Source organism: Heterocephalus glaber, unplaced genomic scaffold, assembly GCF_053883595.1.
Source record: "Heterocephalus glaber isolate CG9 unplaced genomic scaffold, H.glaber_assembly_v1.0 deba00001446, whole genome shotgun sequence".
Classification (NCBI taxonomy): Eukaryota; Metazoa; Chordata; class Mammalia; order Rodentia; family Bathyergidae; genus Heterocephalus; species Heterocephalus glaber.
In genome coordinates, this window is record NW_028258298.1 from 1,507,349 (window position 1) to 1,529,224 (window position 21,876).

General features: G+C 44.7%; 1 protein-coding gene across 1 annotated transcript; it reads right to left on the minus strand.

Moving 5' to 3' along the window:
- Window positions 1–187: 187 nt before the first annotated feature.
- Window positions 188–21,554, minus strand: Vps26b (VPS26 retromer complex component B). The gene is made up of 6 exons (XM_004862672.4): window positions 21,332–21,554; window positions 11,369–11,525; window positions 7,636–7,800; window positions 4,823–4,998; window positions 3,010–3,152; window positions 188–2,583 (listed from the first exon to the last, which is right to left on the minus strand). Exons 1-6 carry the CDS (start codon window positions 21,552–21,554, stop codon window positions 2,437–2,439), a joined length of 1,011 nt encoding a protein of 336 aa, XP_004862729.1. The 3' UTR covers window positions 188–2,436.
- Between the last annotated feature and the right edge of the window lie 322 nt (window positions 21,555–21,876).

The window sequence follows — 21,876 nt, forward strand, 5'->3', positions numbered from 1 at the left end:
GGTAAAACCTGAATTTACTTCTCAGGCACGCACTTGTCTATGACAGGTGGTTAATAAAGTGCTTGTCATTGTTCACTGCGGGCTGTCTACTCAGAGAATGTGCTGTGTTGCAGTCACAGTGGGTGTCTGCCTTGCCTTGAATGGCAGAGGTGGAACAGTGTTAGACAGAAGAGACCACAGACCCTGGTGAACCACGGCATGATGCCTCCAAAGCCACAGGGTGTCCTTTAATTAGATCATTAAAACAAGTGTTTTTTTAAAATACAGCTATTGAAAAGACAACACATTAAGAAACATGTAAACACTGCAGCTGCTTGTTTACAGGTTGCACTGTTTGGTTTAGTACCTAACGTGCTCCTAGGTCTGAGGACCTTAAAGGAAGGGGCAGGACCCTCCCCCTCACTTTCACAGTTGATAGAGGAGAAAGAACAGGGATAGTCAGAAAAAAAGACCTGGCTTGTTCACAGCTCCTGAGATAATCAAAGCAAATTCTACCTTCTAGTTCTCCAAGAAGAAAAGATGTTAGGAAAGTTGGGAAATGAATTTCTGTTGTCAGTTGGGAGGCAGAGGAACTGACAAACGCTTTCTAGTTAGAACACTGCCTATTAAAAGGAGGTATGCCAGGGCCTGGGATTTAGCTCAGTGGTGCCGGTGCCTGCCTCGCAAGCAGAAGGTCCCAAGTTTGATCCCCAATACCAAAAAAAAGGAGGCACACTGGAGCCCATTCTCTTGCTATGAAAAAAGGACACAGAACCTGCCTTTCATGGATGTATTAAGTTCCAGCCTTGGTAGTCCAAGGGCAGTTGGATGGCTGACCCTGCTCCACTGGGATTGTGTGTCGCACTTGAACTCCAGGTCTGGCACAGGGGAACAAATTTACCTTGGATCTGCTGCTCCCAATCAAATACATGTATCCCTCAAGTGTCTTTCACTCCAGTCTCACTCTGATCCAGGAGCTGGCCCAGGGAAGGCCCAGGCTTGCCCTGATTTCTGATGAAAAGAGAAGTCTCCATTTTCTACACTAACTGAAACAGGAGACAGGAACCAATACTTCTACTTTCCAAATTACCAAAAACTTGAAAGGACCAGATACTGTACCGACTGGCCAGTGGGTCTGATTGGGCTTTGTATAAAGGGAAGGGAGCCAATAGAGTAATTCCTCCCAGATGAGGCAGAAAAGATAGTAAATACTACTACAGTATAGGCCCAAGCACAGAGCAACAAGGGAAAACTGTCCTCTAGTGTAATAACATCTGCAAAAGTTTTCATATTTTTAAACAATAAAAAAATCAGTGGTCCTAAATGGGGTGAACTGCTGAAAATGAGATGTAATTTGGCAAGCAAAATTATCTGGAAATTGTGGTAATTGAATCCTCTGCTGGGGTTCCCATCTCCCTCCCATAACTTACAGGTAGAGAGGTGAACAGGTTTAAAGTAGGGGTAAGGACAAAATTTACAAGTGCTTAAAACCAAGCCCTAATTCCTAGAAATTAAATGGGAGACAAGGAGTGAAGAAGGGTCCAGTCTTAGGGAGGAAAAGAATCCTGGCCCCTTCCCAGAACATCTTAAAGAGAACAGAAGCTCTTGCTTGGAGCTTGCTGGATTACTTACAGTAATACCCTAGAAGGGCCCAGACCTCAGACTACCAAGTAGAGTCAAACTCAAAGGGAGACAGTTGCCATGCTTGAGTCCTCCTTCCTTAGTGGCTGAACCTCTTCGCCATCCATGCATGACACTGACCCCAGGGCTTTTCTGGACCCAGGTAGCTCTCTTGGATGAGGAGCCAGTCAGCCCCCAGCTGTTCCATCAGCTTCTGTCCTGGGATGTTCGTGACAAGCCACAGCAGGTGGGGAAGGCAGGCACCTGGGTCCCAGCAGTGACAGGCCAGAGAGAAGATGACTGTGGAAACTCCAAAGCATCATGTCCGAGACTCCCAGAGAGGTAGCTTCCTGATCTTGAGGTCCCTCCACCCCATTTAGGACAGGACAGGGCCTCTCCTCTTGGGACTACCTCAGGGATGGCCAAGGGGAGTATGAAATGTGACTGCCTAGGGCCCTGCTGGCCGCTCCAAATCCCAGGGACCTGCTCAGATCCTATGTCAAGAAACTCAGAGCCAGAAGCCAAGGCTGCATGGCCCTGGGTCTCCTCTGAGACACAAAAGCAGCTCAGGAGGAGGGCTCTTCTTCCCCAGAACTAGCTTCCATGATGCTTCCTCTCCCTATCCTCGCATCCGCTGCAGAATCCCAAGGAGACTGCTTCCCAACCCAAGCCCCTTTAGTTCTTCAGAGAAAAGAATTTAAGTCAAAAACATGATTTGTTTTCAGGTTGCAAATAATGGTCAGCTGAGCCTCACACCATCCTTCCCCTCTCTCAGCTGCTGGTGTTTGGTAGATGTGGGTGCTGGGGGGAAGCCCCGCAGCTTCCTGGCCCAGTGGCCTACTGCCTGCTGTTGTTGTCAGATAGCTGGCTGGGGGTCCGCACCTCACCCAGGGAGGCTGTGCCCTCGAAGCGCTGAGAGGCAATGGCTGCCTGGTGGGACATGCTCTTCCGTACAATGTCGCCCTTCCGCCATAACACCACTTCCTGCAGAATTAGGAGAGGGGGCAATTTGACACCTGAGAGGGAGGTTCAGGGATTTCTCCAGAGGTTTCTACTTCTGTCCTCGGGAATCTTGTGCAAGAACCTCCTCTGCTTATCTCTCAGTGAAGCAGTGGGTGTCAGTACCTCCTGTGCCCGCTGTGGGCCAGGGGGCAGGGTGATTGCAGGAGGTAGGCCTGAGAAAGCAAGCAGACTCTGGGTATTAAGTGGAAACTCATTTCTGCTATGGGATTCTAGGTAGCCTAATGTCACCACCTCTTGGTAAAATAATTAGTGGTATAGAGCCTTAGCAGCTCTCTCCCTTATACCATTCTGTTTTTTCTATCAAAAATAAAGCCTGATCCTGCACAGGAATGATGGCCTTTCTGTTCTGTCCTGAGGGCACCAAAGGGCCCAGAGGAGGCATCGCACCTGCTGCTTGAAGTAGCGCCGCTCCTCCTCATCAATCAGCACCAGGTTGAGGTAATAGCGCACGGAGAACTTCTTGTTTATGTCCCGCATCGTGGGTGTGAGCTCGTACCCTGCCAGGAAGAGCCGGATCGGGATAGATTCTCCTGTAAGAGGCAAGGTGAAGTGAGATCAGGGCAAGGGACAAAGTGACTCACTGTTCCTCCTACCAAGTCCCTCCCTGTTGACAGCAGGTAAGATGCCTGCTGAGCATGACATAGGATAGTATGCAAATGCTTCTGCCATTTGGGAAGTTGCATTCTGTTGCCCAGGGCAAAAATGTGACTCCCAGTTCCATTTCAGTCTTCTATGGCTCTTGAATGTTCTCTCAGCATCCCCGTGCAGAAAACAGTAAAGAACAGGTGTGAATGGTGCTGGGAAATGATTCAGCATCTTTTGATTACATATAATGTTTCTAGTTCATGGATTTCCAAGAGGCAGTTGTTAAAACCCCAGCTCCTTTGCCATGCCACCCAGCAAATGCGATGCCCCCTCCCTCCATCCTAGTGTATGCCCCAAAAATATATCCCGACTCTAATGGTGTGGTGGCCTGGAAAACAGAAAATACTGATTCTGGCCCACTCTCCACTAAGCAGCTGTATGACTTCTGAGTAAATCTGTTGCTTTTTTTGGACTTTAATTTTCTCATATGGAAAATTACAGAATCCCACTGCCCAGTATTTTAGGTCCTTCCAGCTTTAGCACTGTGTCTTTCCTATTGCGAAAGGAACAAAATTAGGGCAGTAATTCTACTGAGAAAGGACAGACCCATAATATAGTCTAAAAGCTAAATATAAAAGATCTTTTAATTATCTGCTGTTCAGTGCCCCATTTCATCTGTGTAAGAAACATGTCAGTTGACTCTACTTGCAAATATGGTCAAAAAAATAGGACATCAGAGTGCATCAGGAGAGCTCAGTCCTAACTCCTAAAGGGCTGGCACAGTGGCACCAAAGAATCTGAGGGTGTCCCCAGTGCTTCAGGACACTGAATTTGTGACAATCCTCCTTTCATATGCAACAGTCTGAGAATACATTGAAAACAACCTCGGAAGTACCAAGCACTTCAAAGTGAGGAGAGATAGTCTTCATCCTTGATGGCTAGAAGCAATGAAGAACATAAACAAATGCTACTCCTAAATAATCAGACAAGTACCCAAGTCTCAAAGGGCTCTCACATCCACTCACCCAGTACGAGTTCCGTGGAAGTTGGGAAGGACCATTTCCACTGGGTTCCCAGTGCCCTCTGCAGTACCTGGCAGTGTGGGCCAGCCTGTGTAGTAGTGCTCTTGGACACCCAGTGACTGAGTCAGAGAGTGAGTCATTTTACCAGAGCTAGATTCTGGGAGTACTGCTCAGGGGTAGCGCACTTCTCTATCATACATGAGGTCTGGGTTCAATCCTCCATGCCATAAAAAGAAAAATAAATTTTATCAGAGGTAAAACTAAGTAAAAAAAATAACTACCATGTGTGAAACTCTTGCCTCAAGCGGCAAAGAATGTCAGAATGTCAAGAAGAAAAAGGAGTAAGATGTTCAGACTGTTTGCAAATGAGGTCAACGCGGAGCTGTTCTGGAGGAAGATAGGGTAGGAGCCTGAAATTCCACAGACTCAGCCTCTCTCTTCCACCTTATTGATACCCACGGTGGACAATTAGATTAAGAAATCACAGGTCAATAGCACATCTTACTGCAACATATCCATCAAGCCCTTCCAAATTCTGTACCGGGCCTGGGTGCAAAGGAGTAGTGGCCCAGGCCCTGTGCCAGGAGGCTTACCCCGCACTGGCGCCCCATCCATGATTTCGTACTTGGCTATGGTGTCATTCTCGTGGTAAACATTGGGGCCAGTGCCTGTCGTTTCCCTTTTGATGATGTCTATCTCCATGTGCTTGATTTTGATTCTCACCAGCAGGAAGTATATCTTCCCTACAATGACGTCTTTCAAGTGGTATCTGAGAAAAGAAAGTAGAAACAAGATATTGGTGCAAGAGCTGACCGTTGTGTTTCAGTGGAAAGCACAGCGCCCCAGCCTTGGACGTTGGTGGAAGGCATAGTCACAGTGCACATTCACTGTCTTCTCATCCTCACCACTGTGCTGCAATGTGTTCTTTACCTAAATCTAAGTAACTTCCACTCTTCCAACTCAAAGGATGTTGATCCTACATGATGCTTCACCCGTTCATAATTGTTCATCTGCTCTATCTTCTCGGCATATACCTCCTGAACTTTTGTATGTTCTTTTAAAATGTGTCCTTCTAATGTACAGGAGGCCAATCCCACACATGCATGAACCAGGTCTCTCCCTTCCTCTCTGATCTTCACATAATGTCATTTGGGAGCCGAGCCTTGATGGTTCACAGCAAACACTACTGTTTGCCCGGGGCTGGGCAGACCAGGCAAGAATATTTGTGTGAAATGAGGAAGTCCCCTCTGCCTCAATGCCTGCCCTCTGGGCTTTGCTCTCCTGGCTTGTAGTCTGGGAGCTATTAGCACTTTAATCACATTGCAGTAAGACTTTCTAACCCTTCAAGTTTTTCACTTTGGATCAGTCAGTAGTACTGGTAATCTATCAGGCATGACAGAAAGACAAACTCTTCAAACCTGGAGCTCAGACTCATGGGGCATGAATGCTGGCAGGGAATTCAGAATTTAGCCTCCTTACAGGACAGGTGAGAAAATGAAAGTTGGAATAGAACAGTCATCTAACTAGGAAGAGAGTAAAGGGCAAAGACAGAGGTGAGTCCAGGTGACTGTTTCCAGGACTAGGTGATCCCTGCTATTTCACAGGCCCTTCTGCTTGCAATCTGTCAGGAGGAGTTGCAGGCATTGAGTCCCTTACCTCAGCACACTTGTGAGAGCAGCAGGAGGCTGCTGGCAGCATCCCACAGGGGTACTTAGTGACCAGGGACTCTAAGGTTTGCTAAACTTTTGTAAAAGAAACATTTCTTTATTCTAAACAAAATCTTACACAGAAGTACACCTATGTGAGACACAACCTGTGGCGTCTCCTTCATATTACACTTTCTCTGTGTGTTTGAAACCCACTGACCTGGTTCATGCCCATTTTTCAGGTAAGAAACTGAGGTGCAAAAATGTTAGTACCTACTAACCTTGGCCATACTTCCTAATGGCAGAATAGGGCCTGATCTGAGGTCCTAGGTCCTTTCTACTATATATAAATCATGTATTCTCACACAGTGTAGTCTGTCATGAACAGAAAGCAACAGTTGGGAAATATCTGCTTAACTACATGTGACTGACTCTCTAAAGCACTCTTTTACACTAAATTTGGTCTTGAATATACTTTTAAAACATTTCTTATTAGTACATATTTGTAGTACATAATGATTACATTCATCATGGGGAGTTGGTACATGTACATAACACTTAATTCTTTACTTCCTCTCGGTCTTATATATACCAAATGGCTATTCTGAGCTGTTACAGGTGGCACTGCTGCTGGCTACTGCCTTCACAAGGTGGCTGGGGCACTGCTGGGGAGGACCACACAGAGCCCCAAGATTGAGAAGAAGCTTGTTCCCATGCCAGGCCCAGATTGACTGCCTTCCCAGCACCTCAACCCCTGCTCTAAGGAGGCCAGGCCAAGTAGGCTGGTTCCAGGTTGCACTGGTCATGTTATAGGGTACCTACTGGGTTCCAGGTCAGAGGGCACGGAAGGAGAGGTATACCTTAAATTCGTCACTATTCCACAATTCAAGTATGTTCCTAACTCTCTCAAAGGCAAAGCATCTGACTCAACTCCTACTACCCCAGGCTCTGATGGACAATGGGCCTGGGGGGAAGTGGGGTGTGCATACTATAGTGAGAATGGTAACTACAGACTTTGTGATTTTTTTAAAAAAGCTCTCTATGAATAAATGTCACTTTTTCTTGTGGATATTTGATTTCTAAACATTTTGGGGAACATACTATAGTCAAAAGAAAGATGCCATTTAAACTGTTAAGATTGCCAGAAAGTTTTGATTTAAAAGCAATTAAATATTTTCACATTCCAAGAGTAAACACAATGTAAATATATATAGTTTATCAACTTGCCAACTAAAATGAAGTTATTTTAAGATCTTTATAAAATGCATCAGGTGTTCTTTGACACAATTCATTTTAGTTCAGGGAGAAAGCAGCAAACCACTGCCAGTGTTTGGTTTCCTCACTTTGATTGCTAAAGACAAAGAGGAAACAGATGATAATGGAATTGTGTTTTGTGATTGACCTCATTTACAGAAGGAAATAGCTGTACCTAGATTCCAAAACAAATAATCTTAAATTTAGCTTAGCTTGGCTTTGAAAAGGCATGTTAGGATGTTTACTTTAAACATCTTATTTAAATTAAATGTAACATCTTAATTTAGAGTGTAGTTTATATATACAGTGCAGTTTAAGTATTTCCGGCTCCATTTACTGAAACTACCCTAATACATATATTTGCTGTATTATTCTGTGGTCTTCTCCCAGAGCATGTCATCAGGACACAGTGAAACCATGGGTTTCCATCACTCTGCATCCAGATCAGGTTCTGTCTTAACCTCCTTAAGTAACTACACCACCACCAAGGGGCCTGGGACACTTACTTGGATTTATTGTACTCAAACTCAATGTGCAGGCAGTCCTCAATCCCAACCTCCATTTTGATGGATGAATTCAGCTCTGGGTACGTGCTCAGTGTGTGCACCACAATGTCCATCTCCTTGACAACATCGTTGAGGCGGCGGCTAATGGTGGCCCGGAGGAAATAGCTGTGGAAGATGCAGCTGTCATGAATGAATACTCCTACTCTCCAGAGCCACCTCAATATAGGCAGCAAACTGACCCACTTCAGAGAGCCCCTGACAGTGATTCTTAATCTTCTAGGGATTTGCATACCTTTAAGGACTTATGAACCCATTTCTCAGAAAAAAACTACACATATGTACATATAAACAAAATTTTGCAATTATAATTCCAGGGAGACTGAAACCTCTTCCCAAATCCCTTGCACTAAAACTTATTTCTCTGCAATGTATTCCAAAAACATACTATGCTTAGACCTTACCATTATAACCATGTAGGTATATGAAGATTTCATTTCTTCAACTTCTGCCTTTTTGAGTGTAGGGTACTAAGGTTTAGATCTAAAATTTTCCCCCCAAACCTCATGTATTCAGAGGTGGGGCTTTGGGAAGGTAACTGGATTATGGGGTACTATACTTGTCAGTAGATTAAGCCCCTGATAAGTTTATACCTGAATATGCTGTTAGGAGGTGGGGCTTGAGCAAAAGAGGCAGATCACTGAGGGTGTGACTAGAGGGGTGTATTCCTGCCCTCTTCCTCTCTCATTGCTTTCTGGCCACAGTGGTGTGTGCAGCTTTCCTCTGCTATGCCCTTTCACTGTGTCATTTCTGTCTTGAAATCTGCCTACCAGGGACTGAACCCACTGGAAACTGTGAGCCAAAATAAACCCTTACATTTTGGGTGTAGGGTATTTTGTCCCAATGATGGGAAAGCTGATTAATACACAAGAGCCTATCCAAACAACATGTGATCAATGAACATTTTTCAACTCCCTCACAGTTAAAAGAGGGAGTTGAAAAATGTTCACTGATAGGCAATGGAGAAATTAAATAGCTGTTCCTTCAGTAAATTCTACTATGCTGAGCACTATGTTAGACATAGCATGGATAAGATACACTGTCATGGGAATGGGAGATGGTCAAATAACAGAAAAATTAGAACACATAGAAGTGCTGATTGAGATACCCCAATCCAGTGATGTGGGCAAAGGAAAAATGTACTCCAAAAAGAGAAAGTCTTTATGTAAAGCAACAGAAACTGAATGTGAATAGCAAAGAATTGTCTGGCTCAGCCTTGGAAAGAGGAGTCTGCAGTAGCAGGGGTCAGGTTACAAAGAAGACAGAGACATAGTTCTTGACCTTTAATGAGCCCAAGCTCTATGGCCACCAACCTCAGCACCGCCTTCCCCCAGCATTCCTGTCACCTTATGTAACACTATGCTAATGCTCAATGATGGAGAAAATATCCCTTTATATTTTCTTCTAAATAATTTTTAGATAATCTCTACTGCCTGGTTTAAGTGTTAGTGGAGAAATTATAAAGATATTCTAGCCACATCAACTACACATGTAGGTTACTATACTCTATGGCACTGACTGCTCCTTGGCAATCCTTTTTATTTACCTTAGTAATGTCTGTCACATTGGCCAAGACATTTGTCCCTAAACTTTTTCTAATTGCTCAGGTTCCATGCCTGTTTCCCTGTCTGTGGAAGATACTACTTTTTAGTAAGAAAAGAAAGGCCTTCCAACTCAAGATTCTTAATTCTCTGCCTCTTTCCTTTTGCTATTTCTTACTTAGGGTCTAAACATGTCTCTACACCTTTATCAACCTACCCTTTTCAACAGCATTCCTTCCTTAAGACCTGGCACAAATGCTCTCATCCTGAACACACATTAGAATCAACTGAGGCAAGGGGAGAAGAGAACTGGAAAATCCTGATGCCCAGGAATATAAACATTTAATTGCTCTGTTGAGGGACTTAATAGTTTTTAAAGCTTCCCAAGTGATTCTAATCCTGATGTAGGACCTTGATTCTTCTACTTTTCAAATTTTCCCAAAATATTCAGTCTCTTTACAGCTAATACTGTCTTCCTTTGAGCTTACAAAAAGTCTCAAACTCACTCCAAAATTTTCTACAGGCCATACCTCGACCTGCCACAGGTTCACTTGCCTTTCTTCAGAGATAGCTGTCACATGACAGGTACTATACCAACAGCTGCAGCTTCTTCAACAGCCACTACCAACCACCATCCACCCAATAGAAACTGCTCTTCTGAAAGGAAAAAGAAATATGTGGCCTCCCAGGTACCAAATCTAGTGGCCTTCTTTTTTTTCTTTGTGTGTGTGTGTGTGGGGGGGGGTACTGGGGATATAACCAGGGCCTTTTGTTTCTTCAATTCTTTTTTGTAATCCCTTTCCTCTTCCCCTCCCTCTCTTGTTTTTCTTCCCACTTGAAAAAGAACTCCCTATTTCCTATTATCTATCTTTTATTTTGCTCTTTATATTTTGAGTTTCTCATATAAGAGAAACCATGTGATACTGAAGCTTGTCTGTCTGATTTATTTCACTTAACATTAAGATCTCAAGGTGAATCCATTTACCTACAAATGCCTCAAGTTTATCTTTCTTTATGATAGAGTAGTACTCCATTGTATATAAAATACTACATTTTCTTTATCCATTCATCTGTGGAAGAGCATATAGGCTGTTTCCAAGATTTTGAAATTATAAACTGTACTGCTATAAACAAGGGCATGCATAGGCATAATTTTTAAAGACTTCATTATACTGTGTTGCATTTTATTTTCTTATCAACCCCAAAAGATGGAGAAGGCAGATCTAAAATTAGAATCTAAATACAGTACCCATTTTTCAAGTGAGAAAGCTGAGTTAAGGAGCTCAAGGTCACATTGCTGTTGTACAGTAGAACTAGATGAGTGGTCAGTATCTCCTGACACTCAGCCGAGGGTGTGTTGGGGCCAGCTCAGTTACCAAAGCTGATGCTCAAAGTTTCAAGAATTTTATGACCTAGTTATTAAATACAGCTATTATTTAAAATTAATTACATTAAGTTAATTGTATTAAAACCAAGGTAATATACACTAAAAACTCAATGCTCCTTTTTTTTGTTTGGGTTTTTTGAGACAGGGTCTGGCTATGTACTTCAGGCTGCCCTTGAATTCACTGTGTAGTCCAAGTTGGCCTCGAACTCAGGGCGATCCAAGATCCTCCTGCCTCAGTCTCCCAAGTGCTGGGATTACAAGTTCTCAATTCTCTTTTTTTTTTTTTTTCTTTGGTACCGGGGACCGAACTCGGGTCCTTGCACTTTCGCAGCAGGCGGCGAAACCGCTGAGCTAAATCCCCAGCCCTGCTGGGATTACAAGTGTGCACCACCATGCCCAGTTTAAACTCAGTGGTTCTTACTGACTGTCCTACAATCTATGATGCTCTTTGCTTGTGAGGGAATGCACACCCAGTCCGTGCGTGACAGTAATGCTATCGCCCCACATCTGCATTCCGGAACACACAAGTAGCATTTGGAAACTGGCCACAGTGTACTTACACAACAGAAACACACACATGCTACAAATCAGGGGGCTCTGCCCCAAAAAGCCCACTATTAAACATTTACCAGCACACCACAGAACTCCTCCTTCTCATATAAAGATCTTCAGGAGCGGGGACAGCCTCAGGTCCTCGCTCACACTGGACAGATTCTGGGACAGTGGAGAAGGTGCAGGGACAACTCACCGTAGCTTTACATTCTGCCCTGTGTAGGACTCATACGGCTTCTCCACGTGGGTGAATTCAAAGTCGAAGGCCTGAGACTGGGTGATCTCTCCAGGCCGAGCCAAGTCCTTTACCAGGGACACAAACTCATGGTGATTCCCACGGTCATAATAGAGTTCTGGAAAGAGAGCAACACGTCTTCTATCAGATCCAGGCTACAGGGGCCTAGTGAGGGTGCTCCAGCCAGAGGCACCACCCTTCAGAAGGACCTCCCTAATAGCTCCCTTCCAGCTTTGTTTTTGGACTTTTTCCCTGACCCCTGCCTCTTTACTGCATATCCCAGACACTAGTCTCTCTCTCTCTCCCTCCTTTCCAAAGACTCTTCCATCTTGTATTGTTGGTGTTGGTAGGGGGTCTCATTATGCTACCCTGCTGGCCTTGAGCTGGGCTCAAGTGATCCTTCTGTCTCAGCCTCCCAAATTGCTAGGACTACAGGTGTGTCATAATGGCTAGGTGATTCATACGTTTTGTAAAGTGAAATTCTGTGGCAAAAGGAGAACCCAATATAATCGTCTCTAGGATGTTGCTCCAGGTAGCAATCCAGTAACTTTGCCCCCTACTCAAAAGTAAGGAAGGATAGAAACAGGGGAAACAGCTCAGCCGGCCTCAGTTAGCAGCTCTGAAGGATACATACCTCAAAGGACCCAATATCAAAGTAGATTATCATTTTAACATTTCTAACTTTTGAAAGGATAAATGTCAGTGTTTAATTGTATCATCCTTTAGTAATCTTGCAAGACAGCTAGGTCAGGCCCTATTGCCCATTTAAGAGAGAAGGAAACTGAGGTGTGGCATAGTTATAGGACTGGCTTGGAGCCACAGAGTTGGCTGCAGGGCTGTGATTAGAGCAGGCCTCCTCTGAACTATATCTGTCTATAACCTGCTATAATGAGAAGTAGAGGAGGTAATGCAGGTAAAAGATTTAGGACAGTAACTAGTAGATGGCAAATAATCAATAAAGCCACTAGCTGCTGCTGTCACTAAGAAAGGCAGGCATGTGATATCTGACATGGATGCTTTCATGTTATTTCACTCATCTGGGTCAGCAGTCCTCAAACTTCACATGCATCAGCATCCTCTGGAGGGCTGTTTTTGACTCAGGGTCTGGGGTGGGGCCTGGAAATGTATCTTTCTAGCAAGTTCCCAGGGTGTGGTGGTACCACACTTTGAGAAGCATTGCACTAAATTCATCCTCTTCTGGAAACATTTTTTCTTTGTGATAAGCGCATGCCATTATTTGTCCTGTTTTATGCCTGCTTGCATTCAGCTATTTAAGTTTTGCTGTATCTTTCTTTCCCAGTTTGGACTGATGGTCCTCTATAAAGATGAAGCCCATAACCCTGGCTTCCTGGAGGGCCCCTGTAGTTGGGCTCATACTGGTTGAACATTTAATTCTGTCTGTGATGATATATAGCCACATGATAGTTCAAGCCACCACCCCTCAGATATTCCTAGGTTCAAGTGCTAAGCCAGGCTACAACCTGCAGCAGGGTTGGTGAGGTGGGAAATGGAGCAGGAAGAGCACTCTTGATGCTTCTGTGGTTTGCTACATGGGGAGAGAGAGCTGGGTCTTCATACAGAGAGTAGTCTCTGGGACAACTGCAAATAAGGCCTAGTTCTTGGTCTCCCCAGGGGGTGAGAGCCCATCTTTCTCAAGAGGACTTGAGCATTAGGGGCATCCAGAGAAAGCTGCATTTTAGCTCTGTGTCTAGGCTGGACAGCACAAGATCTGAGCCTTGAGTATGATCAAAGTCTTCTTGGGCCTAAGAAACCCAATCTGCTTCCTCAGGGTCAACACAGTGTTCAGCCCTGCCCTAAGGGACCAACCATCCACAGAAAGAAAAAAAATTTAGAATGTGGTTTTTAGCTGGAGAACAAACTCCCCTCTTCCTGGTCTAGGAGTTTCCCTTGACATGGCTGTTCCACAGGGAGCCAGCAGAGTAGGGTGTGGCATGAGATTTATCCAACTTGGGCTGGCAGTATAGCTCAGTGCTAGAACATTTACTTGGTATGTGCTAGGTCCTGGATTCAATCCCAGCACTAAAAAAATTATCAACTCATGAAGGTGGCAGTGGTATAGATAATCCCACACTAGTGATGCTACTTCTATATGTATTCACAGTGTATTATGTGGTTAGGTTTTGTGGCTGATTTACTCCATTGTCACTTTTTTTCCGTTACTGGGGATGGAACTCAGGACCTTGTGCTTGCCGGGCAGGCACGGCACCACTGAGCTAAATCCCTGGCCCAATAATGCAGCATAGTTTTTTGCTTTTTCTCTGGTACCGTATATCCAACTCAGGACCTAGCATTTGCGAGGCAGGTGTGGTGCCAATGAGCTAAATCCCTGGCCCTCCATTGTCATACTTTGATCTATCTTTTATTATGAATACACTTTCTCTAACACTAAATGGCTTCTGCTAAAGGGATAATGACAATTCCAAGCTCTGTAGGGGAAAAGTAAGCAATTCAATCTCTGTTCTGCCCAGTCACATAAGGAAATGCAGGGCTAGTGTAGAAACAGCTTGGCCAGCCCCAGTGACAGGGCTCCTCTACTCATACTTGCCACATGAGCCCTGGATAACAGTGCTGGCTATGTGAGAACTGAATACCTAACTTGGGAGTCTTGTGCCCCTGTTCCTTCATTCCAGAAATCAGAGAAAGGCAGAGAAAAGCCTCAATGGCCATGAACTTTAAGTGAAAAATACCAGGGTCAAGAAGAGAAGGATGGAAAAATACACAAATGTGATCACACAGCCAGAAGGCAACATGAGAAATAAACAAAACAGAGACAATTCAGAGAGCACTGAGGCTGCCAGTATTTGAGCACCCCAGCAACAGTGCTGTAATGCTCTGCCTGTCACAACAGGGCACTTGGACAGGCTAAGTTCTTTCGTGCATGGCACCACATTCTCCCAGATACTTTTCCTCCTGTAAAAAACATCAGCTTCTGCATCAGATGTCATACAGTGTGTGGTCTGAGTGGGGCTAAACTGGCCTTTTAAGTTCACAATTAGTAAACCATTTGCAATGTTTTTGCAAATGCTGTGAGCAAAAGCAGCAGAAACAGTAGCCCTACTTTGCTACATGTTAGAAAGATTGGTTTCATCTTGCCTAACTTTTTTAATGTTTTCATTCTGATTTTAATGGAATTAGGCGTCATGAAAAGTATTTGTCACAGTAAGAGAATTTCCTTATTCAGTTAAATGATTTGTGGCTCCATATTTAAGGAAATATACTGTTTGGGGGAGACAAAGATAACAAGATAGGACTTTGTAACTCCTTTTTCCTATTGTCTTTTCTTACTGGTATATGTTTGTAGCATATCATATTTACATTCCTTGTGGAGAACTGGAACATGTATATTATACATCAATTGTTTTTCATCCCTTTTCCCTTCCCTCCTTTCTGCCTCCCATGTCTTGCTCCTCATCCCATTGTTTTTTATTAGTACATTTGCAATACATAATGTTTACACTCCACTTGTGGAGTTCGTACATGCACATGACACATATCAATTCCTTTTCCCTTCCCTCCCCCCTCCTCCCTCCATCTCTTGATGCCTTTCCCATTTGATAAAAATCTAGCTTCCTACTTCCTATTCTCTTTTATTTTACTCTGTTTGTACTTCAGGTTTCTCATATAAGAGAAACAATGCAATATTTAAGCTTGTGTGTCTGATTTATTTCACTTACATGATAGTCTCAAGGTGCATCCATTTTCCTATAAATGATTCAAGTTTATCTTTCTTTATGGAAGAGTAGTACTCTACTGTGTGTAAATACCACATTTTCTTTATCCGTTCATCTGTTGGTGGATCATCTTGCATAACTTAAAAGACAGAATCCAAGAAGTCTGGGTCCTAAGAGACCATGAACTAGCTCTATTCCATCCCAAAGAAACCACCACTCATCTCTAATTCCTCCCAACAACCAAAGCCCTCAGAGACCACACATTTCCAATTAGAAAATAGGAACTGATTGGTTTAATTTTTATGTTTTGAAGGTAACTTCTCTATCTTCAGTTTCCTTCTCAGTCCAAAAGAAGGAAATAACTGTTTCATTCCGGATGTTTTATGGCAAAACCTGACACCAACAGCCAAGAAATGAGGTTCCCACTTTGAAGGAAATTGAGCCAGCTTTGCATCACAGGCTGGAACTTGCTGCTGGGATGGGGTCATACATAGTCCAGGCTTCATGTTGGTCTTGGAAGAAACAGGAATCAGCAGAGCTGCCTCTTTATCTGATTTCCCCAGCCCACTTGCTGGCTGGCAGTCTGGTCAAGATCCACATTTTACATGGCCTGCTCATCTCTCCTGGCTCCTATAAACCCATGGGAGCAGCCATACCTCTGGATTGCACCTCCTCAGCTCTGTGATGTGTAGCTCCCTTCTAAACCCTGTTGGCAACTCATCAGTAGGCCAGGATCAATGTCTTTAATCTCAACATGCCTTTCACTTAGTATACCAAGGGGTACTGAATTAAAACCGAAAGTCTCTGGAAATTTTGGAAGTACTGGTCTGATTGGTATTGTTGGTTCACTAAAAACTTTTTAAAGATCTAGATAAATATCTCTTTGGCTTTCAAGTACAGGGATGTTTATGTCTTCCCTCCTCTGGAAGTCTGACCTAATTCTAATGGGTTTCTTTAACTGCAATTAGTCACCCATTAGTCTTTTTTTTCTCTTGGTACCGGGTATCAAACTCAGGACCTCGTGCTTGTCAGGCAGGCATGGTGCCACAGAGCTACATCCCTGGCCCTGCCTTACATCTTTTACCAATGTTCTCCAAAGGATTCTTGTTGGAAATGGTTTCTTACACTTCTAACAAGTCAGTTCTTCCCTTGGTACTCTACTGGATCTTTCTAAAAATGTAGGCCATTAGAGCACACCTGCTCTAATGTGACTAGGTCTTAGACCTTACTATCCCACAGGCCTGACCTGGCAGATTCCTCTGCTGGCTTGTTAGACAGAGAAAGCCATCAAAAAAGTTTGCTAGGTACAGGGAGGATACTAATGCTGTTCAAAAACTGGTTGAAGATAACAAAACATATACAACCTAGGCAAATAAATAAGTTCTTATTGTACTCAGTGGCCATTTTCATACTGTAACATCAGAGGCAGGTAGACCATAGGTCTGACAGCTATTTTCTCATATGTAGAGATCAGCCTCAATGTGGCAAAGGAATGTGTGAAAGAAAGATGCGGTTGGGCCTGGTGGTACCCACCTGTAATTCTAGCACTCTGGGTTGCTGAGGCAGGAGGACTGCAAGTTCAAGTCCACTTTGGACAACACAGTGATTTAGTGAGAGCTTGTCTCAAAAATAAGAAAAACAGAAAAAGGCGGGGATGTAGCTCAGTGTAAATGGTTTGAATCCTCAGTACTAAAAGAAAGATGCAAAAGTAAGTGAACTGATATTAGCTTCAGCACTTTTTTATCCCAGTTACCTCAGTGAGGATGCAGCCCTGGTGGGTGCACGCCAGTCATGAATCATCAGAGTTCTCAGTGGCCTTGATTAAGCTGCAAGCACATGTAGAAAGTCCAGCCAATTAATGGTAAACAGAAAAGCAAACTTGGACTCTCCCATTTTCGCATTAACACATTCATAAGCAGGCTGTGGCACAGCATGACCACCCCATCAAGCAGCTTGTATCTCCTAGTGTGACTGTCCCATGCTGCCCGATGGGGCAGTCACGTATGAACCACCGGTGATTCAAGGCAGCAGGAACATGTTAAAATAACTCTAGAAGATGAGAAAAAAAAATCCATAAATGCCTTCTGGAAAGTCTTAGATCTGATGGATGTTTCCAGTTAACAAATACAGTATACTGAGTAATTTCTACTGGTATGCACTAGCCACTGAGACAAGATGGTGGAAGGCAGTCCTTAGTTTTCAGAAGGAGATAAATAAAACCAAATCCTGCTTGAGAAGAGGTATTGATGAGGCCTCTGAAGAACACTACAGAAAGTGCCTGGGCTGGGGTAGTAAGGGAAGGGTTCACCATGGAAGTGATGTTAGCTGGGCTCTGAAGGATGAGTGACAGCGTGCATCTAAGAGCATACTTTTCGAAAAGATGTTCATATACAAAGGGAAGAGACCAAAATTCTGGAAGGAACAGGCTGTGTTGAGGAAAAGGGTTAGGGAGAGATGAATCTGAAGAGAGAAGTAGGGGTCAGCTCAGAGTTTGCTTCGAACCAATAGGGAGTTGCTAAGAACTTTAAGGAGCAGACTGACAATCTTAGAATGGCCTTTTAGAAAGTTCAACCTTACAGATGATAATGTGAAGGAGAGGAAAAAGGTAGGAAGGTCAAGTAGGGGGTGCATAATAAAGGGAGCAGAACAGAGAATGGAAAACCAATGCAGATTTTAAGATCTATACAGAAAAGCTCTGCATGGTGGCGTGTGCATGAAATCCCAGCTGCTCAGAAGGCTGAGGCAGGAGTATCACAAGTTCAAGGCCAGCCGGGGGAACTTGGTAAGACCCTCAAAATTTTAAAAAAGGGCTGAGGATATTGCTCAGTGATGGAGCACTTGCCTAGCATGCACAGGGCCTAGGTTCAATCCTCAGTAAGGGTGAAAAAAGATCTATTACAGAGCTGTTGCAGAGGACCAAAAATTAGAAGCCACCTGAATATGTGAAGACCCAAAGATAACACCTAGATTTCTAGGGCTGAACTGCCACAGATGACATAGGCCACAGTGGAGAAACAGGAGAAGCAGCAGGGTGGGGCAGAAGGACTGGGGTGTGTGTGGAAGGGCTGGGGATGGTTGTCTGGATGCATCACTGAGACAGCTAGCTGGGGTGTATCCAGGTGGACATGTCCAGGAGGCAGCTAGAAATACAGAATGAGAAGGGATGGGGAAAAAAGTGTCACTTTCTCCAAAACCCTCATCCAAAATCAGTGATGAAGGAAGACAGAGCTCAATGACGTACTGTAACTTTCTTACCCTGCTAGGTCACCCATACACAACCAGACCTGAGAACATATCGGAAGTTCCACCCACTTGATACACAAAGAATGCAATGAAGGAGAAAACCACAAGACCGCAACTTCAGCGAGGTTACCCAGCAGTCTTGCTTCATCACCCTGAGGTCTGACTGTAATGACTGTCTTTGGTGTGTGACACAATGCTTCATCCCCTGCTTCTGGGGGGAACCAAGACGATAAAAACAGAAAAATAACTATCTTTCTAAGGAAAGTAACTTTGTGCCCTCAGTTTTAGGAATATAAACTCCCTTTTATATCAAACTTAACCAGAAAGGCTTTTCTTATGTCTTGCTCTTCATCAAGAAACACATCCCCGCAGATCATGGTGTCACAAGTCTGTAATCCCAGCACTCTGGGAAGCTGAGGCAGGAGGACTGTTAAGAGCTCAGCCTGAGCAACTTATCAACTCAAGCAAAACCTCGTCTCAAACAATTTTTTAAAGAGTTGGGAGTGTAGCTCAGTGCAACGGTTTGGATTCAATTCCTAAATTTCCAGCAACAAAAAATAGAAAAGAAAAGCAGGGGATCCCAAAGGCCAATAATAAGAACCATGCCTGCATATTAATCTACTTCTCTTCTCTTATGGAATCATGCATAATTGACAATGTAAGCACACAGCTGGGACTGGCTCAGTACGCAACACCAGGTGTGATGGGGTCACATGGCAGAAGCAAGAACTTAAAAGCAGAGAGCTAAAATGTGCACTTCCTCTAAGTACACAGGAAAATCTTACTTGGCGCAGGTAATGAGAGGTGTAAAGGGAAAACAGTAAGTCAGTGACTACAATAGAAGTTGTGAAACGAAAACATTGCTATGTCAACTACTATCATTTTTGAAAAGAACCCTCTATAAAGCATGGAAGACAAGATTCCCTGCTGTGCTCAAAATAAACAATCACCAGGTGATTTTATTATCCTTGCTTTATAGCTGAGAAACTTGAGGCCCATCAAGAGGCCTAACTTTCCGAAAATCTCATGGCTAACTTGGCCCAGAGTGACCAAGGGTCTAGGAAGAGTTAGCAGCAGAAGCAACAAAAGGTTTTGAGAAAATTCAGTAAGGATGATGTCTTGGAATTAAAGAGGTGGTCAAGAGACCAGGTGAGGCACATACAGCAAACACCTCCCTCAACCCCTTTTCATTTAGACCAGAGGAATTCCTTTAGAATGGCTCATTTTTTATTGCCTGGCTCAAGGGATATTCCGCTTTACCTTCCACATATTGGCAAAGTACCACCACTTGGGAGTGATGGAATAAAACAGACTAAACATGCCTGCATATGTTGCTATCATGGAGCCAAAGAATCGATGTAGTAACTTTAAAACTCCTATCTGAAAATACCAATTCTCAGTAAACAGAGATTTCTCAACTACTTCATGTATTACATTTAACATTAAACATTTTTGATTTACCTCATGTAACTCGTGGTTCTTTACTAAGGCTGATTTTATCCTTCAGGTTACATACAGCAATATAACCGGACAATTTTGTGGTCACCACTCAGGGGTGCCACTGGCACCTGGTTGGTACAGACTGGTGATGTTGCTAAAAACCTTACAACAAAGCCCTACCAGGCCCCAAGTGTCAACACCACTGCTATTGAGAAACCCTACCATCTAAGCCAGAAGCAGAAAAGCAGAAGGCATGAAACCTATTCTCCAGCCCCTTTTCTAGTACAGTAGCAGGCCTCTCACATTCTGCCTTTAAAATAACAATAGAAAGCTTCCTATACGATCAGCCAGTTTTCAACCTGACTTCATTTTCTTAAGCACCAGAGGCAAAGATGTTCGAGGCTGAACAGCAGACTGCAAGGACAGCTTGCCAGGACTTCTTCTGCTAGAGTTCCTCCCACCTGTGTCTCAGTGTTTCCTGCCCCTACAAAAGGGAGAGAACAAATGCTCTGCTGAACTCTCAGGATATGAGAGTTTAGTAACCACTCCTAAGGAAGTCTCCAAAAACTGTCATATACACTGTGTGGAGTACAAGGTATGGATTCCCTGGAGAGGTGTCTGTAGCCCACTTCGTATTTATTGTGAGCTCTTTTGACCTCATGGCAAAAATGATTAATTTTAGAAGTACCTGAGTGTTCTGGAAACGTACAAGTATCCAAACAATCTCTGAATTGGAGATAACCCACTCGTGGCAGGCAGCTCCCTTATTGTTGTTACTGCCCCTTGCTGTCTAGGTCTAATGATTAATAACTGTGTTTGAAAATTGTATGGAGCATTGAGAAATACTGATCATTTATTGCGGTTTTAGAAACACCACTTCTTTGTCTTTAGGGAGAAAATGAGACGACTGAAGACTAGCAGTCTAATAACAGTTTGAGAAATGCAGTTTAGGCAGACAGAACGAGGCAGAAGCTTATAGGCCTTCTTTTAAAGACAAGTATAGGATAGGTAGTTCAGAGATAAGACAACTGGTGAACCCTCTCACGGACACATTTAAAGAGAAAAAGTGCGTGGGTGGGGGCACAGCTTAACTCTGACAGCTGTAGATGACTAAAGATGGCAAGCCAGTGTGGAGGTGCAGTCCCTGCTAACAAACCCACCTGCAGGCTATGGCTGGAGCACTTGGCTCTGAAATCCTGTGGGCAAGAAGCAGAGCTTCGAGCGCCCTGAGGACACAATGGGGATACCCAGGGTCCAGGTGTTCCTCGGGTCGCACAGTGGGGCTCCCCCTCCTGCCCTGACTGTCCCCACCTTCCTGGCAGTGAGTGCGCTGTCACTTTTGGCAGGGAAGACGGTAACGCAGGGGGAGTCGCCCACAGGCAGAACTTGGGGCTTGAACCTTAGGCCTCGGACTGTAGTTGACTAGAGACCATGATGGGCCTGGCCGGAGCTGGGCCCTCAAACACCCTGCTGCTTTCTCCCCCGCCCCTGGCTCAGGCTCCGTCCGGCGGAAGGCGCAGGGGGAGGGGAGCTCCCGGGGTCGACTCACCAATCTGCCCAATGAATTCGATCTTGATGCCCTGGTGCTCCAGCCGCTTGTTGGGGTTCTTTAGCGCGAGGCTCACCTTCCCGGAGACGGTCTCCCCGTCGTAGAAAAGGAAATACTTCTCCTTCTTCCCGTCCTCCGTCTTGTGCTCCGCTCGCTTCCTACTCTCCGCATCGTTCAGCAGGATCTCCACCTCCACGCTCTGCCCGAAGCCGAAGAAGCTCATTGCTCCGCCAGGCCGGGTGGGGCCGGGCTCCCCGAGGTCGGCTCCTGCCTCCAGGCGCGCGCTGCCCTAGGGAAGGGGGACGAGGGCCCTGCGGGAGCGCGCTGGCCGCTGCACCACAGCCTGGTTCGCCGCGGGCGGGCGGGGGGCGACGGGAGGTCTTCTGCTCGCAGGAAGGAGAGCAAGGCAGGGCCAGGAGGCCGGGGTCGGGCTGCCGCGGCCCCAGCAGCAGTGCACGGAGGAGGGTCGCTCCGCACCTCGCCAGTCCCGAGCAGCGGGCAGCAGCTAGCGAGAGGGTTGAGGGTCGACAGTGCAACTCTAGAGC